Below are 26,852 nucleotides of genomic sequence, written 5' to 3'. Positions count from 1 at the left end.
GAAATTCAGGGTCTTTATCACATTACCAAACTCTAATGACAGGCATAATTGATTATTCATTGCATTTACCAAGATACATTTCATTTTGTTTGTAGTCCCTGATAATTTAAAAATTTACTGTAGGAAAATCCATGCCATTAGTTAGCACGAGATTCTACAGCTGCTGGGAATCCAGAATAACATACACAAAATGCTGGAAGAATTCAGCAGGTCGAGCAGCATCTTTGGAGAGGAATAAAGAGCTGACATTTCAGGCCAAAACCCATCATTGGCATTAGAAAGGAAGGGTGAAGAAGCCAGAATAAGAAGGTGGGGAGAGGGGAAGGAGTACAAGCTGGAAGGTGATGAGTGAAGGAGAAGTTAGGAGAGTGGGGAAGGGTGAATTAACTGAGAATCTGAGAGTGGAAAAGGTAAAATGTCAAGGAGGAAGGAGAAGGAATCTGATGGGAGAGGAGAGTGGCCCATGGAAGAAAGAGAACAAGGAGGGAGGTGTTAGGCAGATAGGGATAAGAGGGGAGCTAGAATGGGGAATGGAAAAAGAGAAGAGGGGGTTGGGGAGAAATTACCGTCAGGTTGGAGGCTACCCAATCAGAATATGAGGTGTTTTTCCTCCAACTCAGAGTGTCTTCATTGTGGCAGTATAGGAGGTAATGGACTGACATATTGGAACAGGAATGGGCAGTTGAATTAAAATAATTGCTTGTTGCCAATGGAGTGAGGATGTTCAACAAAACAGTCGCCCAGTCTACGTTGGGTCTCACCAATACAAAGAAGACCACATTGGGAGCACCAGATACAGTAGATGACCCAACAGACTCTCAGGTGAAGTATTGCCTCACCTGAAAGGACTGTTTTAGGTCCTGACTGGAGTTGAGGGAGGAGGTGAATGAGCAGTTTATTGAAGGTTTCTTATTCTATGGTATCCGTGTTATTTTACATGATCCCTCTGCAGAGGGCAGTATTTCCTTGATTTTTTCCTAATCATTTTTGTCTTGTTGAATTTATTGTCTTAAGCCATTCTGAATAAAAACATTAAAATGTATATGTTAAATGTTTCTATAATAGAAAATGCATGCATTTCAATTGAAACCTTCTTCATATAAATCCAAATTTCCCTTTTTTTTCTGTGTTTTTCTGTGCTGGGGACACTTGCCTGCAATTTGTCATGGAACTTGTAAAAAGTACTAAGAACAATTTTCTGATAGGCTGAAGTGTGAATTACAGAATAAAGACAACAGTTTTAAGGAAGAAAATGATTCCATATTGATGGCCCATGGGCCTATCATCTCTGAATGGCAATAGTCAATGCCAAATAATGGAATATAATGAGTAATAGAATTTGGAATGACTATGTGGCAAATTTTGTTTGCCACAATCTGCTTCTACTCAGGTGTTTATGGATCAAGTACATTCCACCAATTTGCCTACAAGACTAGGTCTGGAAGCATTGCATTTTGCAGGGGTGGATCTCCCAGGTTTTTATTGCACATTATCCCAGACCATTTGCTTCCTCTAGGTGTAATACGAAATACTTTTTTTTGTAGACTATTATATTTGCAGACCTAACCTCCTCGTGTCTCTGAACTGTTCTCCATGTACATTTAGGAAATAGGTCAGCTGGAACCCTAAATATTCATCAGTGGCTCAGTCAGTAAAATTGGTCAGTTGCCATCCATCATTCCCTCATCACACCCACAACAAAAAACGTTAGTGTTGTAAACATGGTGTTAGCAAATTAAATGCAAGTTACTGTTGCAGTTTGATGAAGTCTTTGAATTGCAATATTTTACAAATATGCCAATGACAGTTTGTTCTTGTAAAAGAAAACTTAACCACAATAGCTATAGCACATGGTTGTGAAGAGAGTTCCAAGCTTGCTCGAACAGACGTTACTTAAAATATAAACTCAACTGATCCTAGTCCTTTCTGATTCAAATTTCTGAGAGCAATAAAGGCCAACAACATCTGATTTTGGAATTTCTGATAGGATTTGTCATTTCTGCCATCACTTCAGGCAATAATCAGTTGGGTTTTTTTCTCTGTGGACACAGTTTCTGTCAATATACCTGTAGCAGGTAATCTTCTTCCCTTCACCTCAAATAAATTTTCCTTTTGAATATTATCTGTTACTGACTGATCTGTCATTTGTCATTATTTTGATTGCAACAAGTATATGGATCAGAAATATTATTTATTATTTAGGAACAGTTCTACAGAGTCCCTATTACTCTAGGGAGAAAGCGGTTTGGTTTGTACTTTCACTATTGCCGGGGAATGCCTTTAAAATAAGGATATTTTTGTAACCACTCTCCTATCAGGCAAAAGCAGAATTTGATGTTTAAAACAGAGATAAGTTTCCTTTAAGTTTGTTATAGCTGGGAGTAGTAGTGGGGACAAGCTCCCACCACCAATTAAATTATCTCAATGGCATGCGACTCAAATAACCTTTGATAACCAAGTCCAGCTCTTGGCCTTCATGTGTGGCTTAGCTACTAATCCCAGTGGCACAGTCTCTACTGACAGGAGAAGGGGCAAAGGCAAGCTACTGGTGCCTTAAAACCAGTAACTTTGGGTAGATGGGACTCATTAGCTGTGGTTACAGTTCATTTGGAGAAGGAAAACTCTGATCATAGACCTCCGCTGCCTTGCGGCCATACCCACTCATGGGGAAGATTTCAAGAGTATGCACCAAGGGAAAAACTAGAGCTGGAGTCCCTAAGGTAGTCCTACGTTGAGTTCAATGCTGAATGGCAGCTGCTGGTGCCAAACTGTATCAGTCTCAGCTGCTTGTTTGGGTTCATCAGAAGTGTGGAGAGGGGGAGCTTGCTATATGGACAACAACTTGCTCTCCATATTGTACTGCCCTGGCTTGCATATCTAGAGAGCTAGGACGTAACATCCCTGTTTGATCCTGGCCAACGAAGGCCTCATTATCATCATCTCATCATTAAATTCTTTTTACTTAAATCTTGAGCACCTCCAGGAGAAAAAAAAACAGTGAACTAGACATTGATGAAATATTTTGTGTGTTTTATCCCACTGAAGATATAATAGAGATGTTATTTGAAACAGGATGAAATTCTATGTGGCTTCTGTATGAGAATTATGGAGATGCTCATATATGGATTAAAGTATTAGAGATTTGTTTTTGGAGAGCAAAGTTCTTTTGTTGATTTATTTTATTTTGCATAAACATTCAAGTAAGTTATATTCATTGGCTAATGTCCTGCAACAATTCAACTAGATCAATTTCATCTGCTGCCAGGTTCATGACTCGGTTACCAATGTCTCTTTCTGTATGAAACTATAAAAATGTAGTAGATTACTTGTTACAACTATAAAGCTGATAGATTCATAGCTTCCAGAGATGTATAGCAACACACACAAAATGCTAGAGGAACTCAGTGGGTCAGGCAGCATCTATGGTCCCAGTCCTGATGAAGTATCACAGCCCTAAATGGTGACTGTTTATTTCCCTCCTTAGATGCTGCTTAGACCTAGAGTTTCTCCAGCATTTTGTGTGTGTTGCTCCAGATTACAGGCATCTGCAGTTTATCTGGTGTTTCCAGAGATGTGTACTATTCTTTAAAATTGTCATGACAGTATTTGCTCCCTTCACATATAGGATATAAGTATTTGGATTTCCTTAAAAACATGCTATTACCCAGAATATATTTTCATGCTCTAATTGTTTGGGTTATCTTAGATGTGATTAAAATTACTCCTGATGTCTAACTCTTGTGCTAATAATGCTAAACAGCACAGTGCATTATCAGTTCCTATATTACTTAAAAATTGAATTTAAATCATGTGATCTCTGCAGCGCAAACATCAGAGGTAGACTTCCTCTATTATCGTCACCGGTTGCATTTACTTTTATTGATGTTCAGGCCTGCAGATTTTTGGTCTTGTTTCCATACTTAGTGGAGGAAGAGCACTCTCCCCCTTATTCACTCTCAGATTATCTTGTCATCAATTTTCAATGATTTGCCCAGAGACAGTCATGCTGACCACCACATTTTCTGAGTAGATTGTCCTGCAGGACCTAACACATGTTGATTATGTTGGATCCAACTGTTCAATTCTAGGACCAGACTGTTCAATTGTCATTTTCTTTGCTGTTTAACGATCGATTATCTGTCTGTATTCTGTATAATTATTTATCTACAAGTAACTGCTTACTCTGATTTTTGGTGGCTAGAGAGGCACATTCTGTTTAATATGCCTTGAATAGTTATACGAAGTATAATTCTGGAAGATTCTTTGTACTGCATTAAGTGAATAAGCATATTCTCATTGGTTTATTTTTCTCCAGTATTGAATAAGAATTTCCTAATTGGTGAATTTTTATCTGTAGTTTAGAATGGAATTTTCCCTTATCACTGGGTATAAAATAGCTAAACACAAAGCAATACCATCTTAATCTTCTTATTCTTTAACCTTAGCTTTCCCTGTAACTATCTGTTCAGTTTTCTTCTGTTCTGTCGACTCTTAATAAAACTATCATGAAGCAACAGGTTTTGTATCTGGTTTCTGACTTTTAAAAGAACTTTGGATTAAAACACCAAAATCCATCAATGAGGACGTGGCAGGAAGTTCCTGGAAGCCCCTGATGAGAAATGTGCAAGACATCACAAAGTTGTGTTACGCCTTGGAGCAACAGTTGAATTTAAGGCAACACAATATTTTGGGAAATGGTATGCCTGATGATTAATGTTTTCCAGGCTTTTTTTTGTTTTCTAAGTTTACTCATTTATATGGTGTGGACATCGCTGGCAGTGTTGAAATTTATTGTTCATCTCTAATTGTTCCTGAAAACTAAGGAGGCAAACAGATTGGTATATTGAAATAGAATTTAAGTCAAACTAGAAAAGGATTTCCTTCCCTGAATGATACTAGGGAACATTAGTATGATGATCAATGGTTATCATTACTGAGACTAGATGTTTTTTTAGATACAGATTTCTTTATTTACTTGAATTAAAATTTCCCAGCTGCTGTGGTGTAATTTGAACATAGTTCTCCATTATAGGACACTTCATCCTATTTTCTGGTGCATGTTGGCTAATTACAACACTGTCTTTTCAGATACACTAATATTTTGATATCAAGCAGTAGTAAGTCAAGGCAATTGGACTTGCTGAGTTGTCTAGAGGACATTTCGCCGCTCATCTAAGAGGCTTTGTCAGTTTTGATCCATGGTGGGTAGATGTCCAGTTTATAAACTCTGAGTTTTTTTAAAAAGATATAACAATCACATGAGTCATTAAGGGTCATAGAGGTAATGAGAGGTCATTAGTTTTACCTTTGTATGAACGGAGGTGTGAACTGTTGTGGAGATGTCAGAGTAGAGCTGTTAGGACTGCATTGTAAGTAGCAGATAGGTGGTATTGTACCCCACCCTCTCTGTTTAGGGATGAGTTTTCCAGTTTGACAAGGATGGCTTCTTTAAGCCCTCTTTTAAACTACTTGTCCTCTCTGTCCAAAATTTGCACATTGTTATCATCAAAGGAGTGTCCCTTGTCTTTTCGGTGTAGATACACAGCCGAGTCGACCTGAGGTGTTAGTCCTCCCTTGTTGGGCCATCCGTTTGTGAAGTGGTCATTTTGTTTCAGAGCAATATTGTATATGCTATCCAATTGCAATGCGAACTGCATGCGATCTATTCACATCTTCTCTGAATAGAAGGAGTGGCGAAACATCTTCTAGACAACGCAGCAAGTCCAGTTGCCTTGATTTACTACTGCTTAGTATACAATGGCCTGGATGACTGAGAACCTTCATAGTAATATGTTATAGACAATAGGTGCAGAAGTAGGCCATTCGGCCCTTCGAGCCAGCACCGCCATTCAATGTGATCATGGCTGATCATCCACAATCAGTACCCTGTTCCTGCCTTCTCCCCATATCCCTTGACTCCGCTATCTTTAAGAGCTCTATCTAACTCTTTCTTGAAAGCATCCAGAGAATTGGCCTCCACTGCCTTCTGAGGCAGAGCATTCCATAGATCCACAACTCTCTGGGTGAAAAAGTTTTTCCTGAACTCTGTTCTAAATGGCCTACCCCTTATTCTTAAACTGTGGCCTCTGGTTCTGGACTCCCCCAACATCGGGAACATGTTTCCTGCCTCTAGCGTGTCCAATCCCTTAATAATCTTATATGTTTCAATCAGATCCCCTCTCATCCTTTGTTGATATCCAATTATGTTGATAGTTTTCTTTCTGGGGAAGCTTCATTGACAATTAACAGCATTTCTTATGGTTGATTGCAAATTATAGTAATAAGATTTGTGAGAGTTTTGTTCTCCTTCAAAATGTATCTGCATAGGCAAGATGATTTTGCCCCTGTATAAGGTAACAAATCTACTGGGAATTTTAATCAAAAGAGTTTGGCTTCTCCAGAAATGATTTTTCCATGACATACTAAGGTTGCAAAGGGGCTGAATGCAGTCTGTTTGAATGGTGGTTTATGCACTCAGTGGCCTCTTTATTAGGTACGTTGTACACCTGCTCGTTAATGCAAATACCTAATCAGCCAATCATGTGGAGGCAACTCAATGCGTAAAAGCATGCAGCCATGGTCAAAAGGTTAAGTTGTTGTTCAGACTGAACATCAGAATGAGGAAGAAATGTGATCTGAGTGACTTTGACTGTGGAATGATTGTTTACGCCATACTGGCTGATCTCCTGGGATTTTCACGCACAACAGTTTTTAGTGTTTACAAAGAATGGTGGGAAAAACAAAAAAAAATCCAATGAGCAGCAGTTTTGTGGGCAAAAACACCTTGAGAGAGCAGAGAGAATGGCCAGGCTGGTTCAAGCTGACAGAAAGGCAACAGTAAATCAAGTAACCACGCATTGTTTATTGAAAAAGGCTCAAACTATTTGTGATATCTATATATCACAATTGATAATGTATACATATGTAGGTCAATTAAAATCAGGAATCGCAATAGCCTAGTGGTTGTGATTATGGGAGTAGCATTTCTTAATTCACAGTGAATCATAATAAATTATTCAATGCATCTGTTAAATTATTGATAATTACCCTGGATTATTGAAAATACATACTCAACCAGTTCCCTCATCCTTCAGGAAAGAGTGTTCACCATCTCATCCCAATCTTGTTTGTGGAGCTTTATACCATGGCTACCAGGACAACCAGGTTTGTGCAGTCAGTACTGTTTTGCCAGTGTTACCAACATTTCACAAGCATGGTCAAAACAAAAAAGGTTCCTAGTTTTTGGTAGATTACATTACATATTGTATTATTTTTTTACAAGGAACACATTTTTAATGGAGTTATGTACTGCCTTTCCAGAAAATGGATCATTTGCTGAGAGGACTTCAGAAAACTGCAGACCAAAATCTTTGGACCTTAAACTATTTCTTATGGATGGAGAAGAAATCTATGCCAATTCTCAGTCATGTAAATATATGGAGTTTAAGGTAAGTCAAGACATTAAAATTATTGACTATTGTGCTTAAACTTTAGATGATGGAATTTTAGGGTTTCATAAAGCAGGAACATTGATCAATTCTTTGAATAAGAAAAGCTTTGCATTTGTATAAAATATGTAAGCTATTTGCAGAGCTATTATCTCAGTCTTACTTTGCTTATATCTGTAAAGTCAGTGTTGGGTGTGTTCTTTCTATTTTCCAGCCTTTAGAACCATGCTTTTTTCATTCTCAGGTTCAGAAATGTGAGAACAAACCACATATTTTAAATTTACAAGCTGCAAAAGCTTGACTAGATTTTGAATACGATACTTTTGGCTTCCATAATTGATATTTTTCATTGCTGTAAATAAAAAAAATAATTATCTGTAATTGCTTATTGTTAAATTAATGTTTTTACTTTTTTGAAAGTACTGTTGTATTTGTACTGACAGTTGCTGATGATTAGATTTCAAAATTTTTTTTAAAGCTCACTTTTTGATCAGTGGCACGAACAGGAAATTAAATCCAACCAGTTTTGGGGAACCAGAGGGTACAGTTTGACAACCATATAGAAAGTCTTTTAATACAGATACAGTTAGAAAGTGGTTTAGAATACCTGGAAAGCATTATGAGACAGCTGGAGACATACAGTGCCTATAAAAAGTACTCATCCCCCTTAGAAGTTTTCATGTTTCATTGATTTACAACATTGAATCTCAATGGATTTAATTCAGCTTTTTTTGATACTGATCAACAGAGAAAGACTCATCTGTGTCAAAGTGAAAACAGATCTCTACAAAGTGATCTAAATTAAATACAAATATAAAACAAATTAATTGATTGAATAAGTATTCACCCCCTTCAAGTCAGCATTTAGTAGATGCACCTTTGGCAGCAATTACAGCCTTGAGTCTGTGTGGTTAGGTCTCTGTCATCTTTGCACATCTGGACACTGCAATTTTCCCCCACTCTTCTTCACAAAACTGCTCAAGCTCTGTCAGATTGCATGGGGATCATGAGTGAACAGCCCTTTTCAAATCCAGCCACAAATTCTCAATTGGATTAGGGTCTGGACTCTGACTTCGCCACTCCAGAACATTAACTTCATTGTTTTTAGCTTTAGCTTAATGCTTGGGATCATTGTCTTTCTGGAAAACAAATCTTCTCCCAAGTTGCAGTTCTCCTGCAGACTGCATTAGGTTTTCCTCCATGATTTCCCTGTACTTTGCTGAATTCATTCTACCCTCTACCTTCACAAGCCTTCCAGGGCCTGTTGCAGTGAAGCACCCCCACAGCATGATGCAGTCACCACCGTGCTTCATGGTAGGGATGCTGTGTTTTTGATGATGTGCAGTGTTTGGCTTATGCCAAACACAGCGTTTAGTCTGATGGCCAAGAAGTTCAATTTTTGAACTTCTTCCAGCTAACTTCAGAGTTTCCCTCAAGCATTCTGGCAAGCTCTAGCTGAGATTTCATTTGAGTTTTTTTTTTCAACAGTGGCTTTCTCTTTGCCACTCTCCCATTAAGCTGCGACTGGTCTAAAGAACCCAGCTAACAGGTGTGTGCACAGTCACTCCCATCTCAGCCACTGAAGCTTGTAACTCTTCCAGAGTAGTGTCCTCACTCACTAGTCCCCTTCTTGCGAGGTCACTCAGTTTTTGAGAACGGCCTGCTCTAGGCCAATTTACAGCTGTGCCGTATTTTTTCCATTTCTTGATAATTGACTTAACAATACTCCAAAGGGTATTCAGTGACTTGGAAACTTTCTTGTATCCATCTCTTGACTTGTGATTTTCAATAACCTTTTTGCAGATTTGCTTGGAGTGTTCTTTTGTCTTCATGGTGTCATTTTTGCCAGGGTACTTTACTCACCAGTAGTTGGACCTTCCAGATGCAGGTGTATTTTTACTACAATCTATTGAAACATCTTGACTGCATACGGTGATTGCCATTTAATTAGTCATGTGAATTCTAAAACCAATTTGCAGCACCAGTGATGATTTGGTGTGTCATATTAAAAGGGGTGATACTTATACAATCAATTATTTTGTGATTTATATTTGTAATTAATTTAGATCACTTTGTAGAGATCTGTTTTCACGTTGGCACGTACGAGTCTTTTTCTGTAGATCAGTGTCAAAAAAGCCAAATTAAGTCCACTGTTGTAAAACATTAAAACATGAAAACTTCCAAGTGTGGTGGGGATGAATGCTTTTTATTCACACCAATCATGACATTCAGAGGGGAATTAGACAAGTACTTAGGGAAAAATAAATCATTATAGGATCACAGAGTTGTGTTGATGGCAAGAGACCCTTTGACCTAATAAGCTTTGCTGACCATCATGCACCCAACTAACTTAATCCCATTTTGTTTTCCCTGCATTCCATCAGCTCCCTTCATATTCTGTCACTTATCTATACACTTGGGCCAACTTACAGTGGCCAATTAAACTTCAGTTCTGCGAAATTTGGCATATGAGAGGAAATCAGAGCACCCACATAATGCCCTTATAGTCATAGGGAGAACATTAAAACTCCATACATAGAACACCAGGATTGAACATTGATGGGGGCTATGCGGTAGCAGCTCTACTAGGGTAATGGGAACATGGTGAGGGCAGTCATTCCACTTGCTTTGTGGCAGCTGAGAAGTACTCAGAAAAATGAGTTGTTTTGTTTGATGTATCTTGAATCTTTTTGCTGATTCACTACATGGTAGATCTGCTCCAACAGTCAGCAATGGAGGTTAGACACTCTAAAACAAAGAACCGAGGATGTAGAACCAAAGTAGCAGTGTTAAACATACAGAAATAAAAGATGGATTTTGTAATGATTGTCAGTTGATGTCCTATGGTTCAAAGTCTGATTTGTTTTTTACTCTTGTCTGTACTGGATTTTTACTGACTGTTGAATGAAGGAACTGATTGTAGTTGATCATTTGTCTTATTAACTTTGTGCTTGCGTTCACGGTGATAATTCACCCCAGTTAATGTTTCAAATGCTGCAAAGATAACAGATTCATTAAAAGTATCTAAAATGAACTGTCCAAATTCCTGGTAGAGCTGAGGAATTTAGCCCTTAAAACTCGTCAGATTGCTTTGTGGTCAGAGAATAAAATATCTATTGCATAATTTTTGTATCTTATGGAACTTGCCATGCATAGCTGGACGTGGAAGTAGAAAATAATAGATTACAATATGTATTGTAACAGAATGACCACGTTGGGTTTGTTGGGCAAGTGTGTGGCTTGTACAGAGGTTGAGAACATGCGTCATAACAGTTCCAAAGCTGGCATCTACATGACTCTGTGAGAATTAATTACCCATTTAGCATAACATTGCTGCTATTTGTTTTGTAGTATAGAATTGAATGTATTTCTTACTTCCTTCACATAAATGAGGAATAAAATTTTTTATGTTATGTCTCCATCTAAATATGCAATGTGCAATCTTAGTAACTTATAATAATTTATAATAAATAGAACAGTCAATGTAATATAGAATACACTCAAATCAGTGTGAGTCAATCAGTCTGATGGCCTGGTGGAAGACATTGTCCTGAAGCCTGTTGATCCTGACTTTTATGCTGTGGTACCGTTTCCCAGATGGTAGCAGCTGGAATAGATTGTGGTTGGGGTGACTTGGGTCCTCAATAATCCTACTGGCACTTGTTACACACCTGTTTTTGTAAATGTCCTGAATCATTGGAAGGTCACAACTACAGGTGTGCTGGGCTGTCCACACCATTCTCTGCAGAGTCCTGCGATTAAGGGAGGTACAGTTCCCATACCAGGCAGTGATGCAGCCAATTAGGATGCTCTCAATTGTGCCCCTGTAGAAAGTTCTTGGGATTTGGGGGCCCATACCAAACTTCCTCAACCGTGTACAGACCACGTGAGATCCTCGGTGATGTGGATGCCGAGGAACATGAAGCTGTTTACCCTCTCAACCCCAGATCCATTGATGTCAATAGGGGTTAGCCCATCTCCATTCCTCCTGTAATCCACAACCAGCTCCTTTGTTTTTGAGATATTGAGGGAGAGGTTGTTTTCTTGACACCACTTTCAGAGAGTTGACTTCTTCCTTGTAGGCCTCCTCATTTTTGTTTAAGATAAGGCCAATCAATGTAGTGTCATTGACAAATTTAATAAGCAGATTAGAGCTGTGGGTGGCAACACAGTCATGGGTGTACAGGGAGTAAAAGGAGGGACTTAGTACACAGCCCTGAAGGGCTCCTGTATTGGGAGTCAGAGTGGTGGAGGTAAGGGTGCGCACTCTTACAACCTGCCAGCAATCTGGCAGGAAGTCCAAGATCAAGCTGCATTAGGTAGGGTCAAGGCCGAGGTCTCTGAGCTTCTTGTTGAGCCTGGATGGAACTATGGTGTTGAATGCTGAACTGTAGTCAAAGAACAGCATTCTTACATAAGCGTCCTTCTTCTCCAGATGTGTAAGGATGCTATTGTGTCGTCTGTCATTCGGTTGTGTCGGTAGGTGAACTGCAGGGGGTCCAGTTTGGGTGGTATTATGCTGCAGATGTAGTCCTTGACCAACCTCTCAAAGCATTTGCTTATTATTGAGGTGAGTGCGACAGGATGCCAGTCATTCAGGCATGTTACCATATGTCTTTTTTGGTACCGGGACAATGGTGGATAATTTGAAGAAGGTGGGCACTCTACACTGGGAGAGGGAGAGATTAAAAATGTCAGTAAGCACACCTGCCAGCCCTTGCTCCCAGCCCATTTTAAAAGAACCCATGCACAGGAAACTTGCACTTCAGCAAATCAAATTGGGGACCTGGTACACTAGGATGCAGTGGGGAAACTCTGGATGATTTCAGAGTCAGGGTGGGGATAAAACAAACGTACATCTCTTGCGGAGCACCTTCAAGGAAGGAGTAAAAAAGGCACATTGCATCAGGATTGTCCTCCTGATTAAATTTTTGGAGCAAGATCATGCCAACACAAACATATTTCATCTGAGGGACAACAACACCACCAACTGGCAACAGTTCCAGTTCAAGCACTGGAACCAATTAGATTGTCTGAGCAAAGTGTTCCATATCACCCAGGCCCAAACTGGCTATTTCAAATTGGCAGCACCAGTAGAAGGATTGTGGTAAGATCAATCAACTTCAGAGTTCTCAAGGACAAACAATTATTAGTTCTTCTTGAATAAAGCCCACTGACAAACTGACTCTTGGCCAATGACAGTCAAAGAATACCCAGAATGTGACTGGCTGTGTGAAATCCAACATAATTAACATCTGTGAAGGAACTCTTGGCTGCTGTATCAAGATGACGGTGTGAACAAGGAATTACTTAAGCATAGATGGAATGCGCTCCTGAAATGGAAGGTGTACCATGCTTCAAAGGAAAAGGAGCGGCTCTGCAGGTGCCTGAAGATAAGGGTCCAGCAGAAAATCTGCTACCTGAAGAACAACTGCTGATTAGACAGAACAGAGGCTCTGCAACTCACTGGAAGTCTTGATATGTTTGGGTTCTTCAACACATTTCAGACATACAGTATATGATGAACTCTGTTAGGGAAGAGAGGCAGGCAAACATCAATTGGGATTCTGTCTTTGACATGAGCACCACCACCACCACCAACCCCCCCCCCCCCCCCCCCGACACTGAACTACTAAACTACATTGACTACTTAGCCTGGCTTTGATGCAATTGCCAATTGAGAGAAAGTAGAAAAGACCGCATTCAAACAAGGTGGAAAACAAAAACAGTCTTGGAAGCTGACAGTAGCCCTGCTGAAGTTCTAAAATTTGGCTATTCAGTTATGAATTCGGTTTCATAGAGTATGTCTGGGGTGTGGACAATATTTCAGAGGATCTTAGAGAATGGAGACAAGTGTGAAAGTTGTAGAGTTATTTGTAGCATGGAAAGTAAATGCCAGTGCCCCCATCTCCTAAAAGGCTAGAAGGCTGCTTACCAAATCTCAGTGCAGATGCTGACCATCCAGATGCAAGTGGATATGATCTCCAAGGGAAAGGCAGGGAGCAACACCAACCATTGCACATGATCCTTTTTTGAGCGAGTACAATCTTTGACTCCATGTATAATGTTTGCCTCCACTATTCTCAAATTTGTCTCCCCAGAAAAACACCTCTCCTTGTTATGTCTTCTTCATGACAGCCAATCTCCTTGAAGACTGGTGTCAGTAGAGGGATAAGTCAACCAACATCAGTGTCCTCTTCCAGGCTGTCAGCTGAAACATTGAGCCTCTCTTTGCAGTTAATCATTCCATTGGGCGGACCAGGTATTCACAAGCCCAACCACCAGTCTACTGAAACAGGCACTGTATTCTATCCTGAGAAGCATTACCAAGTGGAAAAGATTCAGGGATGCATTTAAAGCCACTTTTGGAAAAACTACCAGACCTTCACTAACACCTGGGAATTTGTAGTTCATGGTCACTCAATGGGATAGGAGCATCCAAGATGAAAATGAGAATTTTATCTATGGTTAGGAGCAGTCAAAAGCAGAGGAGAAGCAAATCATACTTGAACACAGAAAACTATCTCAAAAATGTAGATAACTGAATTGAACATGCACACATGAAGAGTATTTTTTTCTCCGTTACAGAATTTAGTTTTTGATTACATCAGCAGAGCCCACCAACGTTTTTGGAAGTTTGTCTGCCTTGCTGCAGATACTTTGCATTGTTACTGTTTTAACACTGTGTTTCTGATTCTGGAATTAAAAAAAAGAAAGTCGACTTTAGTGGGATAACAACTGCCCCAAGAACAGTCAGAAGTCTGCCAATATTGTAAAAGGACCGGGCTTTATTTCTACTCCCAGGATTGCTTTCTTATTTTTGCATAATCCCTCTTTTGCAAATATTTTGGCTCTGTGTCTATTTCGGTGGTTTCAAAGCTACATTTAATGTCAGAGAAATGTATACAATATACATCCTGAAATTCTTTTTCTTCACAACCATCCACAAAAACAGAGGAGTGCCCCAAAGAATGAATGACAGTTAAATGTTAGAACCAGCTCCCCCCACCGACGTGTAAGCAGCAGCAAAGCAATGTTCCCTCCTCCCCCACCAGCAAAGAAAGCATCAGTGCCCCCCACCGAGCACTCAAGTGTGCAGCAAAGAATCAATAAAGACACAGACTTGCAGTACCCCAAAGACTACTCGTTCACCGGGTATACACAGGCACTCTCTCTCTCTAATAAGGGGAAAAGAGGTGTGTCCATTTCACTGTGAGAGGGGAGATATAACAAATAGCTCTCTGAGGTACGATGTTAAAAGTCTGTTGTGTTGCTTTTTTCTGTGCTCTGTGCCCAAAGAACTCTGGACTCTGGGTACACAGCCAGCAGCCAGCTTGCTGCTTTCAATCTTCCATGTACTCCCACGACACACCAGGCAGCGGCACCAACCTAGAGTCCTAATTCAATGGTGTTATTTAACCAAAAACAAAAAATTCCTGCCACATATTGTAAGAATGGAAGAACTCGTCAATTTTTCATCAGCTGCTGTGATTTCCATTGTGGCCAGTCTGGGATTGTTCTAACATTTCGTATGGTTTACCACTTCAGCACTTACCAGGCTTATCTTCTTACTCATCATGAATTTGGCAGGTGCAATGTTTTATGATCTTATGCTCAAGTCTGTACCTTGGAATTGCCTCAATTAATCAGGAACTTCTCAGATTTGCCCAACCATATAGTTGTGTAACCACCTACCATCCTTATGAAAATCTGTATGTTGCTATTCCACCCCCTTCACCATTAAAAGAAATTTGTGCTTCGTGGGTTCTTAACCTTTTAATGAAGTACTTTACTGATTGATACGAATAAAGCACAATATAGTACAGAATTCTTTTCTGTACTCCTTTAAGTTTATTGATATATTTCCTATTGGTAGGTGAACAGAACTGCACATATTCGATCTTGCCTATGTCTTGTACAACGTTGGCACTACATCCCAACTTCTGTTATCAGTGCCTCCTATTCACTACACCCCCAATCTTAGTGTAACCCACAAATTTGCTGTCAGTTTGCCATATTATCATCCAAGTCATTAGTACAGATGATAAACAACAATGAACCCAGCACTGATACCTGCAGCACTGGTCACAGACCTCCAGACAGAGCAACAACTATCTACTACCACTCTGTCTTCTTCCACTAAGCCAATGCGGAATCCAATTTACTACTTCAGCCTGAATTCCAAGTAACTCAAATATCTTTTTAAATGTTGTAATTGTATCTACCCCTACCACTTGCCAGATAACCTACCAGATAACCACCATTCTCTGTATGGAATAAATTTTACTCCTTGTGTCAACTTTAAATTTCTGCCCTATCACCTTAAACCTATGTTCTCTAGTTATAGGTTACCTTGCCCTGAGGAAAAAGACCTTGACTATTTATGTGAACAATAACTCTCACAGTTTTAAAAATTTCTTTAACTCACCTCTTCAGCCTACCACGTTCCAATGAAAATATACTGAGCCGATCCAATCTCTCCTTAGAAGTAAGGATTTTCCATTCTAGGTAGCATCTTGATGAATTTCTTCTACATTCTCACTCCCTACAACAGTCTTTGTATAGTCCAATAATTACTTGCATTCTTAGGCTATACGAAGAATGTTGTAGGAAGAAAGAATTGTACACAGTACTCCAACTACAATGTAACCAATATTTTTACAGCTGCAAGAAGACATCCTAACTCTTACACTCAATGCCTTTGTCCTTTAAATACTAAATGCTGCCTTGGCTGCCCTATCTTCTTGTGTCACCACTTTCAAGGTAACTGTCAACTTGTACCCCAAAGTCTCTCCACATGTGAACACTCCTAAGATTCATGCCATTTACTCTTATTTGTCCTGCCAGAGTTTGGCCTCTAAAATACAGTACCTTGCTCTAAGTTACATCTGCTGCTGCTCTGCCCAACTTTCCAACTGATCTATGTCCTTGACTCTCCATTACTTCATAGAATTATGTCATCTGCAAACTTGCTAATCAGACCATCTACATTCTCATCTAAGTTATCAAAAAAATGCCAACCTACCATTACCCTCTATCTCCTGTCAGCAAGTCACTTTTGGATCCATTTTGGCAATGTGCCGCAGATCCTTTGTGCCTTAATTTCCTGGACCAGATTAGAATGCAGGACTTTGCTCATGTTAGCAACATCTACCGTGTTGCCTTCATCAATATTCTTGGTTATCTCTTCAAACAGAATCCCTATTAGATTTGTAAGATGTGATCTTCACTGCACAAAATTGATATGCATTGTTAAGTGCATTTGAGATAAAATTCTTGGCCTTTGTGTTTTAGTGGAGCCTGATCATAACGAAGCTATTGCTCACACTGCTGCATTGAATCAACATAAATTTGCATTTATAGTTCCTTGTATATTTTTAAAACTTTTATTGTATCTTGAATGTTGGACATTCAGATGTTTTGTTACAAAATAATTTTACTGATTTCAAATAAATTAAACTGCACAATGCTATTATTTATTGTTCATTGAAATAATAGTCTTCTGTAATTTCTGTTGACATTGCCCGGTGACTCAGCTTCCCTGGCAAACATTCAGTTCTAAAATGGTGATATCACCAATGCTTTATCTTTTTCTGGTTAATTTTTCACCACTGTCAACATATCAAACTGTTTTTGTAGAATGTAGTATCTTTTTTTGGTAGTAAACAACAAATAATCATTTTTAGAATCAAGTATACAGAATGATGAAACCTATTGAGACAGAATTTGTGGAGTGTCAGGCCTTGCTGTTTTAATGGAAGAAGTCTGACTATAAGTCTGTGAATTCCATGCGAATATAATCTAATGTGGATATCAAGAAGTTGCTGTGAGTAATTATTCGTGCTTCCACAGAGTAATGCTTCCTCTGGTACCAGAAGTGTTGTTGATAGCTTCATTTATTTGGGAGCTATATTGATAATGGCATGCCATGTTGATTTATTTTTTTTAAATTGGGGTACTTATTGCTTATCAAACTTGCTGTGAAACTGAGAAAATATGTGTGGAGTACAGTTCCTTCAGAACATTAAACTTTACTCCAAAGTGCCCTGTTTCTCTAACAACTTAAAATTATTTTTACCATTTATTGTCATTCAGACCCTTTGTTATTCTCCTATCAATGTCTCAACCTTCATTTTGCTCTTTGGAGTGTTTCAGAAGTTTGTTTTTAACAATTATTTCTTTTGACTTGGTTTTCTGTGTGAAATTTTCAGTGGATTAAATCTTACTGGTGGAGTTAGCTGGTTTTGAGTGGAACTGCTGAGTTTAGGCCATTGAAACTTAAGTGTATCTTGGAGTTCTGCATGTGTCCAGCTGAAGCTTATTAATTAACAAATGCTGTATCTTTTACTTCCTCCCATTACTAGGCTGCCTGCAAAGTCTAGTTGTGGAATTTGTCAATAGTCTGAGCTGGCCTCTGAGGTTAAGTTCTAACAACAGTAGACCATATTCTATCTCCTCTATTATCAAGTACAATTACCTTAAGGCAGTAGGAATATGCTTGAGAGGAGTTGAGGAACTGGATAAACTATATAGCCAAGGTGAAGCAAAAATTGGGATAGTGGAAAGTGGTGTCCAAACTCAGTTGTGGTTAACAACCTGGTTAGTCGGGTCAGGTGCTGTGCAAAGTGCCGATGTGCCCCATGCTTTGCACCTGTGGTGCAACAGTCTTTGAAGCTGCATTTTATTTTTATTGAACATTTGCAGAGATGTAATGTGCGAATATCCAAAGAAAGTGGAGGAAAAAAATCACCTATTTTTGCCCTCTTTCTTCTGCCTGCCTTTTATGTATCAAGTTACACATGCTGTGGGCATTCAAACACCAAACACTAATGTATGCCAGAGTTCTATCTGTCCTCCATGGTGCAACAAATGGGTCTGGCTGTATTTTTCCTGAACATTCCAGCCAGAATGTTTCTGATGGAAGACTTCGTTCAGAAAAATACTTTTGACCACAAGACAATTAGGCAAAGGTCTACAAGGAATGCCCTCAGTAATGTGGTTCCTATTGAATTGTCCCTAAGCAAACTGTTAAAGTCCATTGGCAATCTTTTCAAACAAGCACAAAGCTTGATCTTGTTTGGTGGAGAGAGGCCCATCCCTGATTCAGACACAGCTTAGGTATCAATAGCCTTACATACTGCCCTTGAAATGACTGCCATAGGGATAAGTTCTTCTGAAACGTGCATGTGCCAACACTGTTTGGGAAAAAATTCAGTTGTTCTCCTTGAGCTAGACAAAAAAAACCCAGTGTAACTAGGCTTTAAACTAATTTGGCAGTGTTATGGAAACCAGAGTGTTAGGTCAAATGATAGATCAGTTGGTGTACAGATAGAGGCAGTGTGTAGACTCTACTGTAGATAGACTATGAGGATGGATAGGCAGTGGATAGGACATAAATGCAGTCAGTTGGATGGGCTTAACTGTATCTAATGCAGGAAGTATCAAGAACATTGGTGATGAACATGGAGCATGAAACAATACATGGAACTACAATACTATGTCGTTTATAAAGACAGGAATGGCTACTGGATGTTCCGGGATTTAGAACATACAAGCCCTGTGGCCCATGGTATTATGGAGACCTTTTAACCCAAAAACTTGAAGCCCATTTCAAAAGGGCCAGGAAGAGAGGTGAAAGAGGTGGGGAAAGGCATTGATAATCAGGAATTGTTTCACTGCTATGGAAAGGGAGGGATTATCCACTGAGTCAGAAACTGGAAGAGGGCAATCACTGTATTGGGAGTATTCTGTAGACCGTGCAGTAGCAGCAGGGATACTGAGGAATGGATAAGGGAGGCAGATTTTGGAAATGTGCAAGAATAACAGGTTTATTGTCACAAGTGACTTCAACTTCCCTAATATTGATTGGCATTTCCTTAGTACAACTTTTTTAAATGAGGCAGAATTTGTTAGGCGGGTCCAGGAAGGATTCCTGACTCCGTAGGCAGACAGACCAACAAGAGGAGAGGCTGTACTGAATCTACTACTAAGCAATGAACCTAGTCAGATGAAAGACCTCTTAGTGAGTCAGAATTTCAGAGATATTGATCAAAACTCCCTGACCTCGAGCATAGCCTTGGACAAGGATAGGAGCAGATGATATGGGAAAGTATTTAACTGGGGGACAGCAAATTATGATGCCATTAGGCAGGAATTTTGGAACATAAATTGAAAATAGATGTTCTCAGGGAATTCTACAATATAAACACAAGGTTGTATCAGAAGCATTTTCAAGGGGTTCTGGATAGATCTGTCCTATTGAGACCGGGAAAGGATTGTCATGGTTGACAGGAGGAGTGGATTATCTAGTTAAGAGGAAGAAGGAAGCAGAGGTTTAGGAAGGATCAGACAGGGCTATGGAGAATTATAAGGTACCCAGGAAAGACTCTAAGGATTTACTTGGGAGAGCTAGAGGGAGCGTGAGAAGGCTTTGGCAAGTAGAATTAAGGAAGTTCTCAAGGCATTCTAGATGTATGTGAGGAACAGGAGGATACCTTGAGAGAGAGTACGACCAATCAGGGATAAAAGAGGAAATGTGCTTGGACTTAGAGGAGGTAGGGGTTCTCCTTAATGAATGCTTTGCTTCAGTATTCACCAGTCAGGGGGACCTATGCAAATATGAGGTCAGCATAGAACAAGCTAATATGCTAAAACATCTTGAAGTTAAGGAAGAGGATGTGCTGAGAAAGATTAGGATGGGTAAGTTCCCAGGGCATGACAGGATATACCCCAGGTTACGATGGGAAGCAATGGAAGAGATCACTTCTCCATTGGCAATGATCAATGTATCCTGACTGGCCACAGATTGGAAGATGATAACTGTTACTTTTTTCTTCAAGAATGTAATAGAATTAACGTTCTGATTTATAGATCTGTGAGTCTTATAATTGTGATGGGCAAACTATTGAAGAGGATTCTTCAAGCCAGGATTCACAAGCATTTGAGATAGCCAGCATGGTTTCTTGAGGGGCTGGTCATGCCTAATGAGCCTGATTGAATTCTTTGAGGAAGTGACAAAATACATTGATGAAAGGAAGATGTGGTGTATGTGGATTTGCGGAAGGCATTCAACAAGGTTCCTTTGATAGGCTTTTTCAGAATGTCAGGAGGCATGGGATCCAGGGAAACATGGCTGGATGGATTTGCTCACAGAAGGCAGAGGGTAGTGGTAGGTGGAGCATACTCTTCACGGAGGTCAATGACGAGTGGTGTCATCTAGGTCTGGTCTGAGATTCCTGCTCCTTGTAACTTTTATAAGTGACATAGATGACGAAGTGTAAGGGTGGGTTAATAAGTCCGCTGAGAACATGTTTGTTGGTGTTGTAGATAGTATAAAAAATTGTCTTAAGTGACGAAGGAACATTGATAGGAGTTGGAACTGGGTTGAAAAGTGGCATATGGAGTTCAATCTGGGAGAGTGTAACGTGATGCACGTAGGAAGGCTGAGTACAAGGTTCGCAGTGTGGATGAATAAAGGGATGTTGGAGTGCATGTCCGTAGATCCCTGAAAGTTGCTGTGCAAGTTGAGGGTAGTTAAGGTGGTGTATGGTGCATTGGCCTTTATTAGTCAAGGATTAAGTTCAAGAGCTGAGAAATAATGTTGCAGCTCTATAAAACTCTGTTAAGACCACTTGGAATATTGTGTTTTAGTTCTGGTGCAACAGAACTATAGGAAGGATGTGGCTCTAGTGGATGTGCAGAGGAAATTTACCAGGAGGTTGCCTGGATTAGTGAGAGTGTCTTATGCAAAAATATTGAGCCAAAAAAGATTACTCAGTGCAAAGCAGGATGAGAGGAGACTTGATGGAGGTATATAAGATGATAAAAGATATAGATAGAGTGAACAGTTAGTAATTTTCCAATAATATTTAATGGGCTTAGCCTTTTAAAATTTTTCAACATTTACCTAAAGTTTATCATAGGTTTTTCTTTTTACTCTTTGTGGAAGATATTAAATATACAAGTATGCACATATACCAACCTTACTTCTTGCAGCAAGTTAGATTACAAAGGTAGTGTATATTGTTTCCATAGTGACCTATGAGTGAGTGATAGCTTACCATAGTAAATGAGCTGTTAGTCAAACATGCCCTTTGAATTCAGATGTTGTCTTGTATCCAGAAAATGGAGAAGATTCCACTGAGATATTGAGGAACATGTATGCAGGCCAATAAGCGAAAAGTAAAACTAACAATCACAAAATGCTTGAGGAACTCAGCAGGTCAGGCAGCATCCATGAAAATGAATAAACAGTGTAAGTTTTGGGCTGAGACCCTTCATCAGTACTGAAAAGGAAGATGGCAGAATAAGAAGGTGGGGAGAGGGGAAGAAGGGCAAACTAGACGATGATAAGTGATGCCAGGAGAGTGGAAGTGTGGAGATGAAGTAAGAAGCTGGGAAGTGATAAGTGGAAATGGTAAACAGCTGGAGAAGTAGGAATCTGAATGGAGAAGAGAGTGGATCATGAGAAAAAGGAAAGGTGGAGGGGCACCAGGAGGAGGTGATAGGCAGGAGAGAAGTTACAGGAAGTTAAAGAAATCAATCTTCATGCCATCAGATTGGAGGCTCCATAGACAGAATAAAAGATGTTTCTCCACCAACCTGAGAGTGGCCTCATCATGGCTGAAGGGGCGGTCATGAACTGACATGTCAAAATGGGAATGGGGATTGGATTTGAAATGGTTGGGCACAGGGAAATCATGCTTTTTGTGGATGGAGCAAAGGTGCTCGACAAAAATAGCCCCCACTCTAAGTTGGGTCTCATCAAAAGGCCACAGAGCAGCATTGAATACAGTAGGCATCCCCAACTGATTTGTAGGTGAACTGTTGCCTCACTTGGAATGACTTCCACCCTGAATGGAGGTAAGGGAGGAAGTATATGGGCAGGTGTAGCACTTTGTCTACTTGTAGGGATAAGTACAGGGAGAGAGATTACTAGGGAGGGATGAATGCACAAGGGAGTCACGAAGGGAGAGATCCCTGCAGAAAGCAGAGAGTAGGGGTGAGATAAAGATGTGCTTGTTAGTATGGTCCCTTTGAAGATGGCAGAAATAGTAGAGAATGATGTTATTGTAGTGGGTGACTTCAACTTCCCTAATAAAGACTGAGAAGTCCTTAGGGCAAGATGTTTAGACATGCCAGAATGTGTTAGGAACATCTGGGAGGGTTTCCTAAATCAATATATAGAGTCCAGCAAGCGGCGGGGCCATATTGAACCTGGTATTGGGTAATGAGCCTAGCCAGGTGTTTGACCTTTCTGTGAATTAGAGAACAGTTATCACATAAAACACCTTTGTTTTCAAGAGATATTGAGGTCCTGGTTAAGAAAAAAAAAGATGTGTGGCAGGTGTAGGCAGTTAGGAACAAATGAGGTTGATATGGAGTATAAGAAATTCAAGAGAAACTTAAGAAAGAAATAGAGGGCTAAAAGAAGGCATGAAGTTACTTCAGCAGACAACATGAAGTAAAATCGTAAGGGATTCTACAGATATGTTAAGAGAAAAAGGATTGCAAGGGACAAGACTAGAAGGGTAATCCATGTGTGGAGCCAAAACAGATGGGGGAGATCTTAATTTTTTTTGCATCTATTTACTCATAAAAAAGACACAGTCTATAGAAATGAGTCAAAGCGGTATCAACTTCATGGACCCTGTACAGATTACAGAGGAGGAGGTGTTTGGCATCCTGAGGCAAATCAGGATGGATAAATCTCCAGACCCTCAGACCCTCTAGGAGGCAAGTGCTGAAATTGCTGGGGCCCTATCAAAGACATTTAAATTATCCTTAGCAACAGGAGAGGTACCACAGGATTGGAGGAGAGCTAATGTTATTCTGCTGTTCAAAAAACGCTTGAAACATAAACCAGGTAGTTATATGCCAATGAGTCTGATAGCAGTTGTGGGAAAGTTATTGGAAAGTATTCTAAGGGACCGGATATGCAAGAGCATAGACTGATTAAAGGTGGTCAGCATGGCTTCGTGCATTTAGGTCATGTCTAACCAATCTATAGAGTTTCTTCTCGGAAGTTACCAGGAAAGTGGATGAAGGCAAGGCAGTGGATGTTCACTACATGGACTTCAGCAAGGCATTTGACAAGGTCCCACATGAGAGGTTGATCAAAGAGATTCAGTTGCTCAGCATTCAAGATAAAGTAATAAATTGGATTAAACTTTGGCTTTGCAGGAGAAGCCAAAGAGCGGTTGCCTCTCTGGAAGCCTGTGACTAGTGGTGTGCCACAGGGATTTGTGCTGGGCCCTTTGTTGTTTGTCATTTATATCAATGGTCTGGATGATAATGTGGTAAACTGGATCAGCAAATTTGTGGATAACACCAAGAATTGGGGTGTGGTGGACAGTGATGAAGGTTATCATGGCTGGCCGGGGGATCCGCATCAGCTGAAAAAAATGGGCTGAAAAATGGCAAATGGAATTTAATGCAGGCAAGTGCGAGGACTATGCACTTTGGTAGGACCAACCAGGGTAGGTCTTACATAGTGAACGGTAGGGCACTGAGGAGCGTGGTAGAATAAAGGGAATATAGGTCTGTAATTCATTGAAAGTGGTGTCACAAGTAGACAGGGTCGTAAAGAAAGCTTTTGGCATATTGGCCTTCATATATCAATGCATTGAGTACAGGAGATGGGATGTTATGTTGAAGTTGTATAAGGCATTGGTGAAGCCTAATTTGGAGTATTGTGTGCAGTTTTGGTTACCTAACTACAGGAAAAAATGTAAACAAGGTTGAAAGAGTACAGAGAAAATTTACAAGGATGTCTGCCAGGTTTGGAGGACCGGAGTGATCAGGAAAGATCGAATAGGTTAGGACTATATTCCTTGGAACATAGAAGATTAAGAGGAGATTTGATAAAGCTATACAAGATTATGGGGGGTACAGATAGGGTTAATACAAGCAGTCGTCTTCCACTGAGGTTGGGTGGGACTACAACCAGAGGTCATGGACTAAGGGTGAGAAGTATAAGAGGAACATGAGGGGGAAACTTTTTCACTCAGAGGGCCGTGAGAGTTTGGAATGACCTGCCAGCAAAAGTGGCACATGCGAGCTCGATTTCAATTTTTAACAGATGGTTGGTATGGGTATGGAGAGCTATGGTCCCAATGCAGGTAGATGAGAGTAGACAGTTTAAATGGTTTTGACATGGACTAGATGGGCTGAAGAGCCATAGAGAAGTCGTACTTCTCTATGACCTTACGGATGCTCTTCTTGCAACTGTAGTCATCAAGGACACTGAAGGTCTCCCTGGCTTCCCACATTCTGCAAGAGGAGCATTCCACTATCCTGCCTGGCATCCTAAACTGCTCTAACTGCACACTAAGAAAGAATGAAAAAAGAATACTTAAACAAAAAAAATTACCTACAACTTTTGTTTCTCATCATCAAAGACTCTAAGAGCCAAAGCTTGAGTTCCCCACTCTAACACTGACCGCCTCACACTATGGTCACTCCCACCATGGCTGCTCCGCTTAAACCTGTCTTTTTATTGGTTCTTGCCAAGTGCCTAATTATGCACAATCCATCATCCACTTGGGAACTGTGTGCATGGAATGTCCCAACTGCCCAGCTCACTTCCTTTAAACTCATTCTCTTCTGTTATGCAAGCCAATGTCTCTTAAGGAATTGTGGCACACAGAAAGAAGAAAGGACAAGTTTGGCAAAGCAATGGAACTTTGGGTGTTGGGAGATGTGGTGAAGTTAGTTAAGAAGAAAAGGGAAGAATATGTAAGTTTTAGGAACCTAAAATCAAACAGAGCCCTTGAGGATTATAAAGAAGCCAGAAAAGAACCCAGAAGGGAATTAGGAAAACCAGGAGGAGCCATGAAAAGTCCTGAGCAAGTAGAATTAAAGAGAACTGCAAGGCAGTCCATATGTTCATCAACAATAAGATGATGAATAGGGATTAGATAGAACCAGTCAAGGATATAGGAGGGAATATGTGCTAGGAGGTAGAGGATGTGGGTGAGATCCCAATTGAGTACTTTGCATCAGTTAATATGAATAAGGAGGTCTGTGGGAGTGTCTTGATATGCAAGGGCATTTTGAGATAAGGAAGAAACTGGTATTGGGTGAAAACTAATCCTGAAAACTATAGACTGATGTGTCTCTCATCTGTAGTAGAGATGTTATTGGAGAGGATTCTTAAATAAATCTTTATGAGCTTTTGGAAAACCATGACCTAATTAGAGACAGTCAGCAGCCCTTTGTGCTGGAGCAAGTCATGTCTTACTAACTTGATTGAGCTTTTCAAGGAGGTAATGAAGGTAACTAATGAAAGTCGAACTGTAGATTTTGTATATATGGATTTTAATAAGGCACTTGACAAGGTCTGTCATAGAAGGCTCATCCAGAAGATTAAGATGTATGGGATCCACAGTAAATTGGCTGCAGAATTAGTTTGCCTATAGAAAACAAAGGGTAGTAATGTTCTATGTGACATTTTCTGGTTGGAGGTCTGTGATTAGTGATGTTCCGAAGAACCTGTAAGGGCACCTCTGCTATTTATGATGTATATAAATTACCTGGATGAAACTAGATGGGTGGGTTAGTTTGCAGGTGATATTGAAGATTGATGTCATTGTGAATTGTGTAGAAGACTGCCAAAGAAATGTTACAAATTTCTGATGTTACAAAGAAATGGCAAATATGAAGTGTTGCGCTTTGGGACATCAAGTGTAAAGGGAGAGTACAGTGTTAATGGCAAGGTTTCTAACAGTTGATGTGTAGGAGGATCTTGGGTGTTCAAGTCCATAGCTCTCTGAAAGTGCAATACTCAGGATGATAGAGTGGTAAAATGCATATGGCATGCTTGCCATTATTAGCCACGGAACTGAGTTTGAGTCAGGAAGTTATCTTGCAGCTTTGTAAAATTCTAGTTAGGCTTTTGCTCCATAATATGAAGGACTGAAGGCTCTGGAGAGGGTGCAGGAGAGGCTTACCAGGATTCTGCCTGGATTAGAGGGCATTTGCTATGAGGAAAGGTTGGACAAATTTGAGTTGTGTTCTCTTGAGCAGCAAAGTCTGAGGGGAGATCTGAAAAAGGTTTAGAAGATTATGAAAGGCATTGGCAGAGGTAACAGCTGGTATCAATTCCAGGGTCAGAATATCTAATGTTAGAAGCCATGCAATTAAGGTGAGAGGGGTAAGTTCAAATGAGATGTATAGAGAAAACTTCTTTTGTACACTGAATGTAGGTGCCTAGAATATGCTGCCAAGGGTGGTAGTGCAGGAAAATACAATAGAGCCATTCAAGACTCTTAGATAGGCACATGAATATGAACATGAATAGGAATTGGAAGGATATTAACATCGTTATTGCAGAAGGGGTTGTTTTAGTTTAGTTATGAATTTAATTAGTTCACCTCATCATCCTGGGCTGATAAACCTTTCCCT

The 26,852-nt window shown here is 40.0% G+C and overlaps 1 protein-coding gene across 3 annotated transcripts in view; it reads left to right on the top strand.

Moving 5' to 3' along the window:
- fmn1 (formin 1) overlaps positions 1-26,852 on the top strand; it is a 381,596-nt gene that overhangs the window by 44,831 nt on the left and 309,913 nt on the right. For all 3 annotated transcript variants that reach the window (XR_012098266.1, XM_073040129.1, XM_073040128.1), the window contains exon 3: positions 7,321-7,448. Coding sequence is in view for 2 of the 3 variants with exons in the window: in XM_073040129.1 (XP_072896230.1) it covers positions 7,321-7,448 (128 nt within the window). In the remaining variant the exon portion in view is untranslated. The remainder of the gene's footprint in view (positions 1-7,320; positions 7,449-26,852) is intronic.

This window comes from Hemitrygon akajei, chromosome 3, assembly GCF_048418815.1.
Source record: "Hemitrygon akajei chromosome 3, sHemAka1.3, whole genome shotgun sequence".
Taxonomy (NCBI): Eukaryota; Metazoa; Chordata; class Chondrichthyes; order Myliobatiformes; family Dasyatidae; genus Hemitrygon; species Hemitrygon akajei.
Note: the sequence above shows the minus strand (reverse complement) of the source record. Positions and strands in the feature narration are given on the sequence as shown.